This window comes from Acyrthosiphon pisum, chromosome A1 (genome assembly GCF_005508785.2).
Source record: "Acyrthosiphon pisum isolate AL4f chromosome A1, pea_aphid_22Mar2018_4r6ur, whole genome shotgun sequence".
Classification (NCBI taxonomy): Eukaryota; Metazoa; Arthropoda; class Insecta; order Hemiptera; family Aphididae; genus Acyrthosiphon; species Acyrthosiphon pisum.
This window is the reverse complement of record NC_042494.1, coordinates 164,757,107-164,773,083: the sequence shown is the minus strand read 5'-3', so window position 1 is coordinate 164,773,083 and position 15,977 is coordinate 164,757,107. Positions and strand designations below refer to the sequence as shown.

The 15,977-nt window shown below is 27.4% G+C and overlaps 2 protein-coding genes across 2 annotated transcripts; both read left to right on the top strand.

Annotated features, from left to right (window-relative positions):
• The first annotated feature begins 753 nt into the window (after positions 1–753).
• LOC100162972 (U6 snRNA-associated Sm-like protein LSm8) lies at positions 754–3,723 on the top strand. Its single transcript, XM_001944855.5, has 6 exons — positions 754–1,001; positions 1,403–1,660; positions 1,841–1,913; positions 2,181–2,221; positions 2,299–2,426; positions 3,430–3,723. Exons 3-6 carry the CDS (start codon positions 1,883–1,885, stop codon positions 3,518–3,520), a joined length of 291 nt encoding a protein of 96 aa, XP_001944890.1. The 5' UTR covers positions 754–1,001; positions 1,403–1,660; positions 1,841–1,882; the 3' UTR covers positions 3,521–3,723.
• A 3,375-nt stretch (positions 3,724–7,098) lies between these two features.
• LOC100167776 (PP2C-like domain-containing protein CG9801) lies at positions 7,099–10,411 on the top strand. Its single transcript, XM_001943760.5, has 6 exons — positions 7,099–7,422; positions 8,088–8,299; positions 8,378–8,470; positions 8,536–8,828; positions 9,292–9,682; positions 9,762–10,411. The coding sequence occupies exons 1-6, from the start codon at positions 7,310–7,312 to the stop codon at positions 10,088–10,090; spliced, it is 1,431 nt and encodes a 476-aa protein (XP_001943795.2). The 5' UTR covers positions 7,099–7,309; the 3' UTR covers positions 10,091–10,411.
• Positions 10,412–15,977: the final 5,566 nt, after the last annotated feature.

Sequence of the window (15,977 nt, the reverse complement as noted above, 5' to 3'; positions counted from 1 at the left end):
TTTTGAAAACTACTGGAAAAATTGTACTTTTAACCCCCCAAAGTACCAACTAGATTCACTTTCCTATCAGAAAAGGTACTGTTGAAGAAAATCCAAGCACTTTTACTGTCCTAAAACGTGATGACAGACACAAAAATAAAAAAAAAAACACACATCATTGTAAAATCAATACATTCATCGTTCCACTCAGAATCTAAAAAAAAAAAAAACACACATCATTGTAAAATCAATACATTCATCATTCCACTCAGAATCTAAAAATGATACTGAATATCATAATAAGCTGAAGGCTAAATACATCAGTACATTTTGACTACTATCGCATATTATACTAGGTATTGTTTACATTAAAATAATCGAATAATTATGATCAGAAGTCTATCCCCGTTTCTTTAATGTATTAGAAAATGTAAATAAATGGATGAAATTTAATAAATATAAAAAAAAAAATATATTAAATACTCCTGCTCGGGTCAATGTATGTGATTGCAATTTATAGTCATCAATAATGTTTAATTTGAAATAATATTCAAAATAATTAGTTCATTAAAGAAGGATTATTCATAGACCAGGGCACCAGGTTATCAATGATCGAGTCTATACAAATAAATCAACTATATAGAGTCAAATTCATAAAAAAATATTGAAAGGGAGATGTAGGCGCCCGCAGGCAAATGCATTTTAGAAAACTAGAAAAAAGTTTAGAAAAAAATGTACAGTACCTAGGTATATACTAAAGAGTTCAAACTAAAATTTCCAGAATTTTAAACTACAAATAGATTGTGACAGTCTACATATTTCGTTCTACAGATATTTATAACCACCACGATTTCCATCAAGTATTATCGTTGGCTTTTTTATACAAGAGCAACTGTCGTAAGTCGCTGCCTTTCGAAATTCGTTCAGAAATAGTGTAAACTAGATCAAAAGTAGGACAAGTCGAAAACAGTAACTGTTGTTGTTTGAACTATCTACGATTAGTGTTTAGTGTTAACCAAGTAGTAAGTACCAATATATTATATTCGTTCGCTTTTACCATTATAATGTTACATACATTTAGGACATATATGAACATTATTTTATTATTTTATCATTATAAAACGTATAAATCGTTTGGTTTAAGACATAATAGGTGCAATTTAAGTGTTGGTGAGGCGGGGGGGTCACTCGCCTAATTTACGACATATTTTGTTGGAGAGGCCCCTTGAATAAAGATCTTAATATTTAAATTTTAAATTCATGACCATGAAATTATAATTTATGGGTATCATTTGGAATTTGGTTTGGACGGTTTGGTTCATAATACTACATAATATTGAAATTGAATATTCATGACGATTGACAAAATTCTAAAATAGATTTTAATTACTATTTACTATGCTGTGGTATTACTTGGTTACAGGTTACTGTGCCGATGGTGACAACAGTGATAAAATGATAATGTCCATTCTTATCATTCTAACGCCGAAAAACAAGTAAACCGCGATTTGATTTTGTGTATGAAGACAGTGCATTACATGTTTAATGTTATTGTTCTTTTGCCGGTTTCAATTTTTTATAATTAGTTATTTCCTAATTGTTATGCTTTTGTTAAATTAATTTCCCATTTAATTAATTACAAATTTTTGTACTTTTCTTCTCAGTCGGTTTTTGACCACTTGTAAGTGAAATACTGAAATATCTATATAATAGTTTTATATTGTCTACTCAATTGATTTATATTTGTATAAGCGTTATATTTTAATATTTCTATAAGATACTATAAGTACCTAGTTTACATTGGTTTATTTGTATGTTTGTACAATTGTTACTTAATAACTTAAAGCTGTTTTATTTTCAGCTTCAAGACTGATTATAATTTGTTATACTTCTAAGTATTACAATGAGTTCAGGATTGGAAAGCTATGTTAACCGTATCCTTTGAATATAATTTATGTAACATAAAATTCATTGTTACATTTTTGGTTACAAAATGAAAAACACTAAAAATATTTTTGTTTTAAAAATAATTTTATAACTGCATACGTCTATTAGTATAAACGTTGTACCTCTACAGAACGAGCAAAATAATATTGTTTGTACATAATCAGAATGAATTGTACAATTTTATAAATACTGAGTTAGTAGCCTGGTATTGGATTAAGTGATTTAAGTAATATTTTCCTTATTATACTGTTCAGATACTGTTTCTATTATAACGTCAGATGGCAGAAACTTTGTGGTAAATATACTTATTGCTTAATAAATTTAATACAATTTGATAAAAAAAACTTATTAACATTTTTTTTTTTTATTCAGGGAACTCTTAAAGGCTTTGATCAAACTATAAATATAATTTTAGATGATAGCCATGAACGAGTATACAGTCCAAATCAAGGTGTTGAACAAATTATATTGGGCTTACATCTCATTCGTGGTGACAATGTGTAAGTATTATTTCAAACATAGAATTAGTATAATGTTTATTTTTATTTTTCCAATTGATTTCAGCTTATAGAAATATTTTGGATTGTTGATTAAATAATTCACATAATTTTGGAGACATTGTCTTAATTATGTTTAAAAGTAATTTGATTATGAATGAATAACACATGTATTATATATCAATATAATATGTATGATAAACATATTATGATATACACTTTACAATGGTCAATGGCTAATATTCTTATTTATTTTAACAACAATTTACCAGTTGAAATATACATAGTTTTTGAAAACTATTGGTTTCGTCAACAAGAATAATTGAAATATAAATAAATGAAAGAACACATGAAATATATATTATTTATATAATTATGTACTAAAATATAAATATTCTTCTATCAACGAGCATTTCATTGAATTATTGTACTTATCACTTAATTATGTAAGGTTTATGACCTTATTTGTTTTATTAGTATTTTATATCTTTTGTTTTTTTTGAAAATTTAATATTTTGTGTAAAAAAATGTATGTCCCCCCACCAGGTCAAATTCCTAATTACGCCACTGGATCAGTGTTTCAATTCTTTTCATGTGTTTTATGTTCTACTAATATTATGAAAGTTTTTAACAAATGTATAGATAATTTTTTTATCTACTTTAATTAATTGAACTATATATTTTGATATTCCAGTAGGCAGTTTGTATTTTGCTATTGTGTACAGTGGCGTATTCAGAATTTTTTTTTTTTGAGGGGGGTTAAAATTAATTGACGAATTTTATCTGAAAATAATTTTTTAATGAAAATGTTGTTATTATTTAACAACTTTGGGGGAGGTAACTACCTCCTAAACACCACCATGGATATGTCACTGATCATTGTAATTATATTAATTTGGGCTTTTATCCATGCTTTTTTTTTAATAATATACTTAATATACATTTTATAATTGTTTATGGTTGAAAATGTATGTTTTATTTTAATAAATTGCTGAAAACTTTTCAGTGCCATAATCGGTGAAGTAGATGAAACAATGGATTCCTCAATTGATTTGAGTGCAATCAGAGCAGAACCTATTGGATCAGTAGTATTTTAAGACATTTTATAATATTATAAATATTAAATGCATTGATTTTATTATATTAAGTAATTGTTACTATTAAAGCTATGATAGTAATATAAATATAAGGACAAATATTGTGTTTTTTATTGATTAAAATAATGTTTATATCAAATATTATCTTCATTAATCACATGTTCGATGTATAAATTATAATAAAAAATAATGAAGAATTAAAATGGTAGTTTGTAAATTTTATAAAGTTTTAAAAACCACATTATTACTTTTAAGTTATAATGTATAAAGACCAAGAGTTAAAATAGGTGTATATCCATACTATCCATAGACCTATAAACTAAAGGACATCGCATTCCACTCCGCCCTGCCCTCATTGCACGGGAATCATATAAGAGAAAGAACGAAGAGAGAAAAGAGAGAAAGAACATAAATGGGGTAATCATAGACTTTTGAAACTAATACTGTATTTCCCCCACGTTATCTTTTCTCTTTTACTTTGTATCGTACCCTGACCTCTCTCTCTAAGCACTGTCCATTAGGTTTATAGGTCTATGTGTGTATCACTATGATATTCTGTATTATACATCCATATTTGTCACACTATTTTATCAAAAATAAAAATAATAATATATTATCAAAAATTCCAACACACATTAATTGTCAACAATAATATTTATTTTAATATTTTAAGAAAATTATATAAAATTAAAGCATTCCATTTTTCTTTGTATTTATAATGATACATTGAGACATTGGTTGTATGAAATAATATTTTATACAACCAAATATTGCCGATTTGTACTATAGTATAGATAGTATACATTAATATAGTTAAAATATTATAAAATTTATATCATTCAAATAATGTAGGTATGTATTGTATTTCAATGCCGCAAGTGCATAAATCTTAAATACAAAAAAAAAATACATACATTTAAATTATATGCCTTTCTATATAAATTAAACTAATAAAAACAATTCTGAATTTTTCCCCAAAAAATTTCACTCTTTTCATCTTTCTATGTCTATTAAGTACCATATCTTGTGAGTTGTATCTCTATTAAAATATGATTATTGGTAATTGTTATATCTTATGCAGATAATATAATATATTTTAAATAAAAGTTCAAAAAAAAAATGTATTTAAATTTTAAACAACTTCTGCCTGTCACTTATTGATTTTCATTTCAATAAAATAATTTAAAGTTGTCAATACAATCAATAAAATATTATGTCTATTTTAATACAAAACAAGCTGTTCAATAATTTCAAATTTGTATTTCAATCGGATCTGGGTACTTTATTTTAATTGTTACCTTCATTCAAACAGTCCACACAGTATGGGCTCAAGCCTCAGTACCTACAGTTGTAGTACGAACAAAAAAAAAAACCATTTTGATTCATCACTAAAATTTCGTAAAAGTGAAATATAAAATGTGTATTATTTTTTTTATAGATTCTACATATATATTTAAAATTGGTACAAATGTTCATAAAATGTATAATACTCAGTAAGTTATAACTGAGTTATAGAGTATAGTATGTAGAAGTAGAATGTAGACAATTAGTTTTTAATAGACTTAAGTTTGATGAAACATAAACATGAAATTTGTTTTGAGTTGCGGCACTCTAGAATTATGTCGTTTGTCGTCAAATGAGACGTTTTTAATTATGGACGTTATGGCCTATGGCTGTTGGCAACGTTATGTCGTATTGTGGTGCAACTATTTCAAATTTTCAAGTGATCGAGAATGTGAAATTTGATAGATTTTCGGCAGTGGCGTAACTTGATAATAAGGGGCCCATGTGAAAATGACTAGACCGGGGCCCTTACCTGCTAGCAAGAATTAAACACAGAACAGCACTTGGTGTAAATCGAACGTTGTTCAAAGTACTTTCCTGATAACTCCAAGAACAATTTGACATTTTCACAAAATCGGTCAAGTAGTTTTTGAAAACCTATATGATAGCTACAGCCTAAAATTATACATTTAACTCTCATGTTTGTTTTAAGATATAATTTCTTTATTCAAAACCATAAGCGTGCGACGATTTAATTGGATCCTTTTACCTCATCTACCAGAGTAACTAATGGCAAACATCTAAAATACTATTTTTTACTAATTATTAAAAAAAAAAAATAAACAAAAATGTCTATCGTAAATCTCAAAATACCTCTCCGGGTTGAACCAACCGGGGCTAATAGTGAATCTAAACCATTCGGAGACTCTCTCAAAAACACACAAAAAATGTCCAGTGGTTTAGAAGGAGATCAATGACATACACAAAAACATTTATTTGTTTATATATATAGACATAGATTGTTATTATTTTCGGCCACCCGGCACCCAATTCATTTTACCAAAGAAAATTATTATACATTAAAACCTTCCCCGTGACCAGGGCCGGATTTAGAACAAGTGCCGCCCAAGGCCCTTAGAAATATGCCGCCCCTAGTCCCTACCCCAAGAAAAAAAATTTGTAATTATTTCTAATAAATCCATTTCATTTTAATGAAATTAGGTCAATAGTCATTATAAAACGTTTACGACCGTCACTCATATTGAAAAAATGCTAAATACTGTAAATTATTAATTATTATTTATTAAATATATTATGTTGTAATATGCACTCCCGACAATAACGAACAATAAACTGAAATGAAGTGTGGTCGTGTGCGATGTGGATACACAATATCTCTAGCCAATTTCTATATATATTATATTTTTATCGTAATTACTTTTCGGAACAACTTATATTATTATGTACCTAGGTAGGTATCTTATCTTTATAGCTCACATTACGAGAAAATTGATTTCAGGTAAACTACATTTTCAGTGTCATGCGCCCGTATATTTTACACACAGGTATCTAAAAAAAAATCATATAAATATTTCATGCATTTATATAATTTTTTTTTTATTTCTTACAAAATTTTCCGCCCCAAAAAATTTGCCGGCCTAGGCGTAAATACGGCCCTGCCCGTGACTCAACCGATATACTAGTGAAAACCGTATTAAAATAAGTAGAGTTCTTTTCGAGATATGCTCGTACATACAAAAAAGGGGCTTCTATTTTATAATATATATATATAGATTAATAGATTATATTATATATATATATTATTTGTATTAATATTTAATTATTATTACCTATATTATTTTGTATATTACACATTATAGTAAGATTATCGTATATGATATCTCGGGGCCCCCAAAACTTGAGGGCCCCTGTGAATTGCACACCCGACACTCCCGATAATTGCGCCACTGATTTTCGGGTAATGTATAAATAAGTATAATACCTGGAAAGGTAATATAATACATGGAAGTATGGAACGAAGTCCATAGGTATTCTAATTCCTAATTCTGAATTTAGTATTGATGTTACCGGCTTCAAATTTTTGCAATGCAGCACTAACGTCTCTAACCACTTCCATCATTCATGAATTAACGCCGACAAAATACAAAAATGACCTACTTTGAGTACCCCTACTCATATCAGTTTCGACAATTCATCATTCCTATTATCAGCATTCAGCATGCATGCATTTGATATTTGATATTAATATCTCAATATCTTATATTGATAAAGTTAAATCTATTTGCTACTTGCTAGTCAGTAGTCAGTACTCGAATTAAGTATTATAACATTTGGTCGATACGTACTTCCTGTGTTTATTTATTATTCGAAAAGTGTTCACTGAAAGAATTAATAATAAGATATAAATATATAATAATGTTAAACCAAAAGAATTTCATAAAACTTTGAAATTGTATTTCTAACAGCGATAAAAAGTAAATTAATATGCCATCTTTTAGGCAGAAATTCTCTGGGTTCTTTAGGCAATTTTCAGCGCCATCAGAGTCCAGGAATGACGAGAATGCTTCGAATCGTTTCATTAAAAAATATCTTACTGGGTGAGTGATATGAATTTTTCTTTTATTTAAAGCAAGACAATTTACAATCTTTATATTAATACCTATGGCGATGAATACATTTCATAAATTATAATATCTTAAATGAAATAGATTTGAATGACTAAATTGGTCTAATATTAGAGGATTTTGCGGGACCTCAGATTTCAATTCCATACAAACCTTACGATTGTCTTGTGTATTATAAGTATGATAAGAAGTATTTTATGTAGTGATACCTATTTTGGAATTCAGAAGAGGACAAAGCTCTATAATGATTGTTTTTATTTTTCTCTTAAAATAAGGAGGCCCCTAGGTTGTAGTTTTTCTAATAATTTAGGTACCTAAATATTTAACTTAAGGTTGGATAGGGATAGAAATGTTTATAATTAGTTAATGACATTCTTGAGGAGATATTTTTAAAGTGAAAGTGACTTGCCCAGATTTGCCAGTATTATTTTGAATTTGCCATTGATATGGATATGTGTTTCGGTTTATTTAATGTAGGTATTAGCACACATTATTTCAACATTTTATATAATCTGTGCTATTATTCTTAGCGTAACAAATTTCAGGAAAGTGTGATTATTCTGAACAGATTTAAACTTCAAACAGTATTATTGATTTAAATTTCACATTTTGTTAAATATTCCTTTAAATGATTCCAGCCATGAAGTCCAAAAATATGAACCAATTATCTTGCACGGGAGAACTCCGCAGGAAGTGCCACCCCAACAATTAGGTCGCATTAAAAGTTACGAAGTGGTATCATCATTAACTGGACCACACGGTGGCCTTATTTCTGTAAATCAAACAGAAAAACATTTGTCAGCAAGTGACCCAGAAATTAATTTTATTGATAACCTTGAAGACGATAGCCGTAAGTTTTTTGTACAATTTATACTGTTAGTATATTTACTCTAAATTACCAAATTAAATAATAATGTTTTATCATTAGATAATGGGGAAAAGAAAGCTAGTGTGTCTACTAATGATTCAACCGATGAAACTTCGAATGTAGAGTCTAAACAAAATATTTTAAAAAAGCTTAGTGAGTTTCTACAAAATACGCATTTAAAATCGCTTATTAATTATTAACGTATCTATAATTTCTAGGACATCCATTGGTAGCTGGTGTTGAGAATTGGAATGTTCCACACACTAATGCATATGGTGCCAGTTGTTCTTTATATGAAGTGCATCCCATAACACATCGTCATACGGGTGACCCAATTGCTGACTGTTTTGCTATTGTAACCAGAGCGAATTCTGCAATAATGGTGTTGGCAGATGGTGTTAACTGGGGTGTCAAGTCAAGGACTGCAGCTAGATCTGCTGTCCATGGTTGTGTTGACTATTTAAACAAAACTATATTTACAGCAGAAAAAGAATCGCCTAAAAACACTACAGTAAATATATTTTATACAATTTTTAAAATTGAAAAAATAAAAATCTGACCCTTTAAATATTATTTTTTTACAGTTAATTTTTTTGTTCTATTTTAGTCATTTCTATAGAAATTTTATTTCAAATACAAAAAAAAAAGTGAATATTGTTTAATGAAAGGATATAAAATAAAAATAGATCTATGAAATACATGAACGTTTTGCCATTAAATACAGTAAACGCCAACTCTTCTCAATTTTTAAATAAATCTATTCAAACATTTTTTAAAATTTTAAAATGTATTTACTTTTCAATGAAATCTATTTCTTTACTTTAAAACTATTAATTTAATGCAGCAAAATAATGCAGGTTAAGACAATATAATTTGATGTTAATTGGGATCAAAATGGCTTTCCGAACAAAATTTCTTTTTATAAGTTGGTTATTTTGTTATCATATAAGGTCATTTTTTTTTTATAATTACAGGATGTTCTTGTAACTTTACTGAGATCCTTCCACGCTGCCCATAATATGATACTACAAGAAGAAGGAACTTTGACTACGCTTACAGCAATTGTAGTACTTCCTTCTACTGTTGATAATCATTACGTAGCTTGTTGTTGTAATGTTGGTGACAGTTTGGGTTATGTGTATAGTTCCAAGTATGGTGTGAGAGAACTTACTCAAGGCTCACATGATGTTCACAGAATGAGAGACATGAGGGATGTCATGGGAGCTTTAGGTCCTGTTGATGGACATAATCCAGAATTGTCAAATTTGACTTTGTCCATAACACAAGTTGATTTGGATGATATAGTTTTTATTACCTCTGATGGTGTATCAGATAATTTAGATCCTGTGGTTGGCCATTTCACTGGTATTTATTAATTATATTATATCTCTTAATGATTTTATTTCCAAAATGGTACTTTTAAATGTAAAAAATATTTATTTAGGACTTCCCAGCGTTGAAGCATATCAAAGACACAAGCTTTCTCTTTTAAGAACAGAAGATTTGATTCGCAATGGAGTGTCTGGCAAGGGACCAGCAGTAGATACAGCCAAAGATTTAGTAACACTGTTGTTGGACTTTGTAACCAGGTTAACTGCAGCTAAACGTCGTATATTAGAAGATATGGAAATATATGCAGACGCTAATGGAAAACCCTTGGCTCAAGGAGAAGTCAGACAAAAAAGAAAGGAAATTATTAGAAAAATGTTTGGTGTGCCAGGTAAGTTAGATCATGCTACAGTTGTTGCATTCAAAATAAATTCCGGCAAATAGAAGTTCTTAAAGAAATTAAATCTATTTTTTTGTTTTTTTTTTATATGTTGTTTTATTGTTTGATTTAATGATTTGTTATTTTTTTATTGAGAAAATTGGTTTTAGAAATTATTAAGTACCTGTGCAGTTATTATTAAAGATTATTAAACATACTTTCTAGTGACTGTATACAGACAAGATTACATGATATAGAAATATTATCTTATTAAAATAAACCTCTATGAGATATTTATCTTGTTTATACTTAAATTACATCTTTATTTAAGCTTAGTGATTTACCAAATATCTATTAGTGCAATATTGTTTCCGTCCAATGGATTGTTTGAAATAAACAACAAACTATAATTTAGTCAGCTTATATGTCATATTATTAAACCTATACTTTATATTCAAAATTTTTATGTGTTATAATATCATATTTTATTGTTTAATTAATTTATATTTATATTTATTAACTGTTCATTTTATCGTTTATAAGTTATGACTAACATCATAATATTATTAAGACTACTGATATTTTGTGTTTTCAGTAATACTTAAAAGACAAATATACCTTATTCCAAAGTAAATTAGGCCTAAAACTAATATTTTATAAAAATGTATTAATATCAAATAACAAATATTCTTATACTATTTTTTTTTACATCTAGTTGTAAGCATACTTTTTTTATTAAATTAAAAAAAAAATAAAAAAATGATCATATTTGTCATATTATTATAATTGATTTTTTTTAATGAGGAAGTTCTATTGTATCATAGTATTTAACACTTAAAATAATTGTATCATTGTTGTATAATCATTACTCATAATGCATATTATGTAGAACACAACTTAAATATATTTCAAAAGTTAAAACATTAGGTAGCTAAAATATTGAATATATAATATACTTACAACTTTTCAATTTTTTAATTATTATAATTTATGAAAATAAATACATAAGTATATAGATACTTTGAATAATTTTCTTAATTTAATTTGGTAAAATACATTTTACATAATTTCTTTGAAATGATTGAGTTTTTTTTTCAAGTGAACCTAAAATGGTTTTCTTATTAAGAAGACGTGATATCTGTATGCCCGTCTTACAAATGTACAATATAGCAAAAAATTGTTTTGCACGGGATAGAACCACTCCCTTGGTATTTATAGTAGAGTTACTAAAATTCCACAAAGCATGGGGAACTACTTCATCTGTGTATTAGCGTTTTTATTTTTTTTTATATCATTTACCAATAATTTTTAATAATTAAATGAAAAAAACAAAAAAAATCCTATGTTCTCAAACTGATAACTTTAATTTTATTTATGTTATCTAAATATTTTAAAATGAACACAACTCTTAGCAATTAAAATATAAAAAATCCTACGAATCACTAGATAATACTCTTAATTGAAAATTCGATAATATGACAATTCACTTTAATATAACATAACAGAATTAAACGGATTATTGAGAACATAGATTTTGCTTAGATATGCATTTGTGAGACAGAAACAACGCATGTGGATTGCTGGTGTAGTTTCCTCTTAATCATAAACCTAGTTTAGCACCCCCTCAATATTTTGAATTTTTTTTTGGAAACCTATGTAGTTGAACATGTAAAAAATAACTGTGCAAAGAAAAATTTCCGGAAATCATTATTGTATAAGTTATGCACGCAAAAGTATGCTATGATCGTATTTTAGTGAAAATTTAAATTTATATTTTTTCTTCGGACATCTGTTACAATTTTTTTTAAATTCTAATGTATTTAAACGTTCTAAGAATTATGGTACCAAAAACAAATTTTGGAAATCATTAGTTTCTTAGGTATTTACAAAAAAGTAACCTAATAGGTAGCGTATTTTAGTGAAAATCTAAACTATGATTTTGTTTTAGAAACCTATAACATTTTGAATTTTTTTTTAGAAACCAGTGTATTTTAACGTTTTTAAAAATATGGTGCCAACATTTTTTTTCAGAAATCATTAGTTCCTGAGTTATTCACAAAAATATATGAATATATCGTATTTTCGTATTCCTTTGGAAATGTAAGTACTCTGCAGTCTGCAGCGTTTCAAAAACTAGCGAGTCGCGAGTGAGGGACCACGCTAGGTTTAGATGTGTTTTTAACTCTCAGACCTACCCAAGGTGGTTTTACATAACAAGTCAAGGCCACTCAAGGGATATTTACGATTTTAAATTGTCTAAGCAAGTACAGCGAGCGAGTGACCACTCTGGGTTTAGATGTGCTGTTAAAAATTTTGTTTTAACTACGAGACCTACCCAGGAGGTTTTACATATAACAATTAACAAATCGAGAGATATTTTCAATTTCAATTGTCCGAGCGTGCAAGGGACCACACCACGTCTATGGTCTATGTATAATGTGCGGTTACGCCGTATAGGTATCTTATAAACATGGTTATAGGTAGGACATAATACGGTCTTATCAACGGACAATGGTAATAAACTATAAAGTGATTCAAATTGTTTAATGATCTATGATAGTTACGCAGGCTTTTCGCAAAATACTAATTTCAATAACTATCGGTCATTGTCGTGTCCACATATTTTCATAATATAACGTTCAAGTACATTGGCTTAATAAATAAAACTAAATTTTTAATTTCACCAAATACATTATTACTATACTTTTTGTAAATTTTTCAGAAGCTAATAATTTCCAAAATATTTATTTGGTTCCATAATTGTCAGAACGTTCAAATACACTGGTTATTAAATTAAAAAATCCAACATTTTACCTTAGGTTTCCAAAAACAAAAATTACAACTTTCACTTTTGCTAAAATACTTATTTGTAATTACCTCAGAAGCTAATAATTTCTCAAATATTTTTGTGGTACTATAATTTGTTAGAAAATTCAAAATACACTGGATTTCAAAAAAAAAAATCTAAATTTTATATAGGTTTCCAAAAAAATATTCAACATTTTTAATTTCGCTAAATTTCGCTTAACTTTCTTATCTTGAAAAGTATATACAGGGTGTAACAGATAGAACTGACTTTTGGAAAAACTTTTGTTTTAATCAATATTTTAAAATTTTTTTTTGATATATAATTTATAGCCACTTGTGCTATAATACGTGTAATAAAAAAAAATTATTTTTATTTTTTAATACCGAAAATGAAAAAATTTAAATTTGATTAAAATTTTTTGGAATAAATTTAAATTAGCCAATTTGTGAATCTGATTATAAGAACGATTTGGATGGTAAAAACATTTATCTAAATCAAGTAGTTTATTATTTAGAATTTTTTTAAATATCAATATTTTTTTGTTTAAATTAATTTGGAACGCAATAGGTAACTTTTTTAAAAATATTATTTTTGGAAATTGGTTAACATGAGTAAATTGTATATTCTAAAACTATTTACTAATATATAATTTTATAAATTTTTGTTATATGTTTAAGTAGAATACATTTTTTTTTCTCAGTTCTTTCTGTTACACTCTGTATATAACAAAAACTGTATTTATATATTTCTTAGATGTTTAGGTTACAGAATGAACTACTTACGCAGATCCTTGTTTTAAATTTTAATATATTGTATTCATTTTTAATTACAAAATAATTTGTAAATTTTCAATATAATAAGTTGTCAAAATTTGAACTTTAAATGCTTAGGTATAAAAAAAGACGAAAAAAAGCATGCACAGTATTTTCAATATTTTTAAACTGATATTGTAATAATGTGTGGAGGAGTCTTGTATTACATTTTTAAGCTTTTTAACCCAAGGAAGAAAATTTTATTGACATATTTTAAGTATAGAAAAAAAAACTAAAAAAATTGTAAATAAACATTTGGTGTAATGTATCTACGGTTATTCGTTTTTGAATAACAACAAAATAAAAAAATTATTCCATTAGAAATTTAGTGAATATGTTGTAAAAATTTAAACTTCTAAGGCTCATAAAAATTTAATTTGATTTTCCGGTAGACATAATTTGTTGTTGTTAAAGGTAGCCAAACTTATGAGGAATCTTATATTAAATTTTTAAATGTTAGATATAAAAAGAAAAATTATAATATAGCATAATATATTTGAGTAAATAATATGGGTGGATGTGAACCAGGGGAGCCCGCAGAAAATCAGCTCAGTGGGTGCAAAATTATTTTTATGTTATACATACATAGGAAGACACTTATCTACATTATTATACACTGATTTTTTGTTCATTAAAAATGGCACCCATTGACCCCTTCTGCCAGGGCCGTATTTGGGTAGGGTTGCCCCTGATGTGAACCCCTCCGTCGACCGTCACATGAATATTGAGCTTTTTTTTTAATTGTACTTAAATACAACAATACTTTTATAAAATTAGCATTAAATAAAATAATAAATAAATAGGTAATACCTACTATATTACTATATTGTAAAAAAAAAAATACAAAAAGTTGATTGATAACGAGGTGGAACTGTGGACCACTCGGTTAAGAGTTGAATTATGCAATTTTAATTGCCTCCTTTGGAACAGATTCAGACACGCCATTTACCTTACTTGTATATACATATATACATATATATATACATTATTACACTTAGACTATATGTCTATATAGAGATCACAAGTGGCACGTGGGAATATTACATAATGTTACGTTATATTTATACGTCTGCTTTGTGCCTTTGTGTCTACAGTATCATATGTAATACGCGTAGGTACCTATGTAGGTAATAATATTATATGCAATACGCAGATAGGTGAGCTCAGACAATATACGAATTGAGTATTAAATTTGGTGTAGCGATACGTACGTTTATCTTACCGCACTGCACACTTAAGGTCATTTTCTGCATTTCCAGATGACCGAGAATTTTATTTTTTAATTATGTAACATAATTAATTTATAATGGCTGGTTTAATATTGTATGTACTATGTGTGTGCACATATATATGCGGCTATATGTATATATTATAATAACAGCGATAGATAAAATTATAACGCCATTATTTTGCTGCATTGGCGATTAATTTCGTATTAATTAACGTTATATAATCGTATATTTTGACGTCAATAGTAATTAAGTTTACCTATACAGCCGTATTCATATAATAGGTTTAAATTGTAAATAGTATATTATCTATAATACAAATAGGTAGGCAACTATATATAAGTTGCCATAATTTTGTATTTGTGTCTAATCGACCGCCTGCGCCGGGTGTCACGGTTACATATACTGTAAGTATACTTCAGGCAATAAATATTTTTTACAAGTATATTATATTTTATGCCGTAGTCCACAAAAATGCTAACGGAAAATATATCCCATATCAAAAATGTCAGCGGAAAAAATTCCATCGGTGAAATTGTCAGAAATTAAATATTTCCTACGTAGGTAGAATACTAAAAAAAGGCGGGTAAGTCGTGGATGTCGCTCTGCTGTACAGTAGGTTACAAGTGGGTTACTGTAATGGATGGAATTAAATTTGAATCCAATGATATTATATCATTGTATACGAAAAACGATTCTGAACGGAGATGATTTGTCAGTCTAGGATATATTATTTTTAAAGAAAAACTTATGGAGAACCTTGTACCAAATTTTAAAACTTAGTTATAAAAGAAAAAATTTTTACGATTTTTCAACCACTAAATTACTTGCAAATTTTCGCAATTTTGACATATTTCGTATAAATTTGAACTTTAAATGCTTATAAATAAAAATTGTGACAATGTATTCCTTTTATTTTGCAACTGCTATTGTAAAAATATGTTAGGAGCCTTGTATTAAATTTCCAAATCTTAGAATTAAAAAGAAAAACTTTTATGAATTTCTGTTTAAGATTATTTGAACATTGCCGTAATTTTTACGTATTTAGTCAAAATTTGAACTTTAAATGCTTATAAAAAAAAATTGTGCCTATGTATTTTTA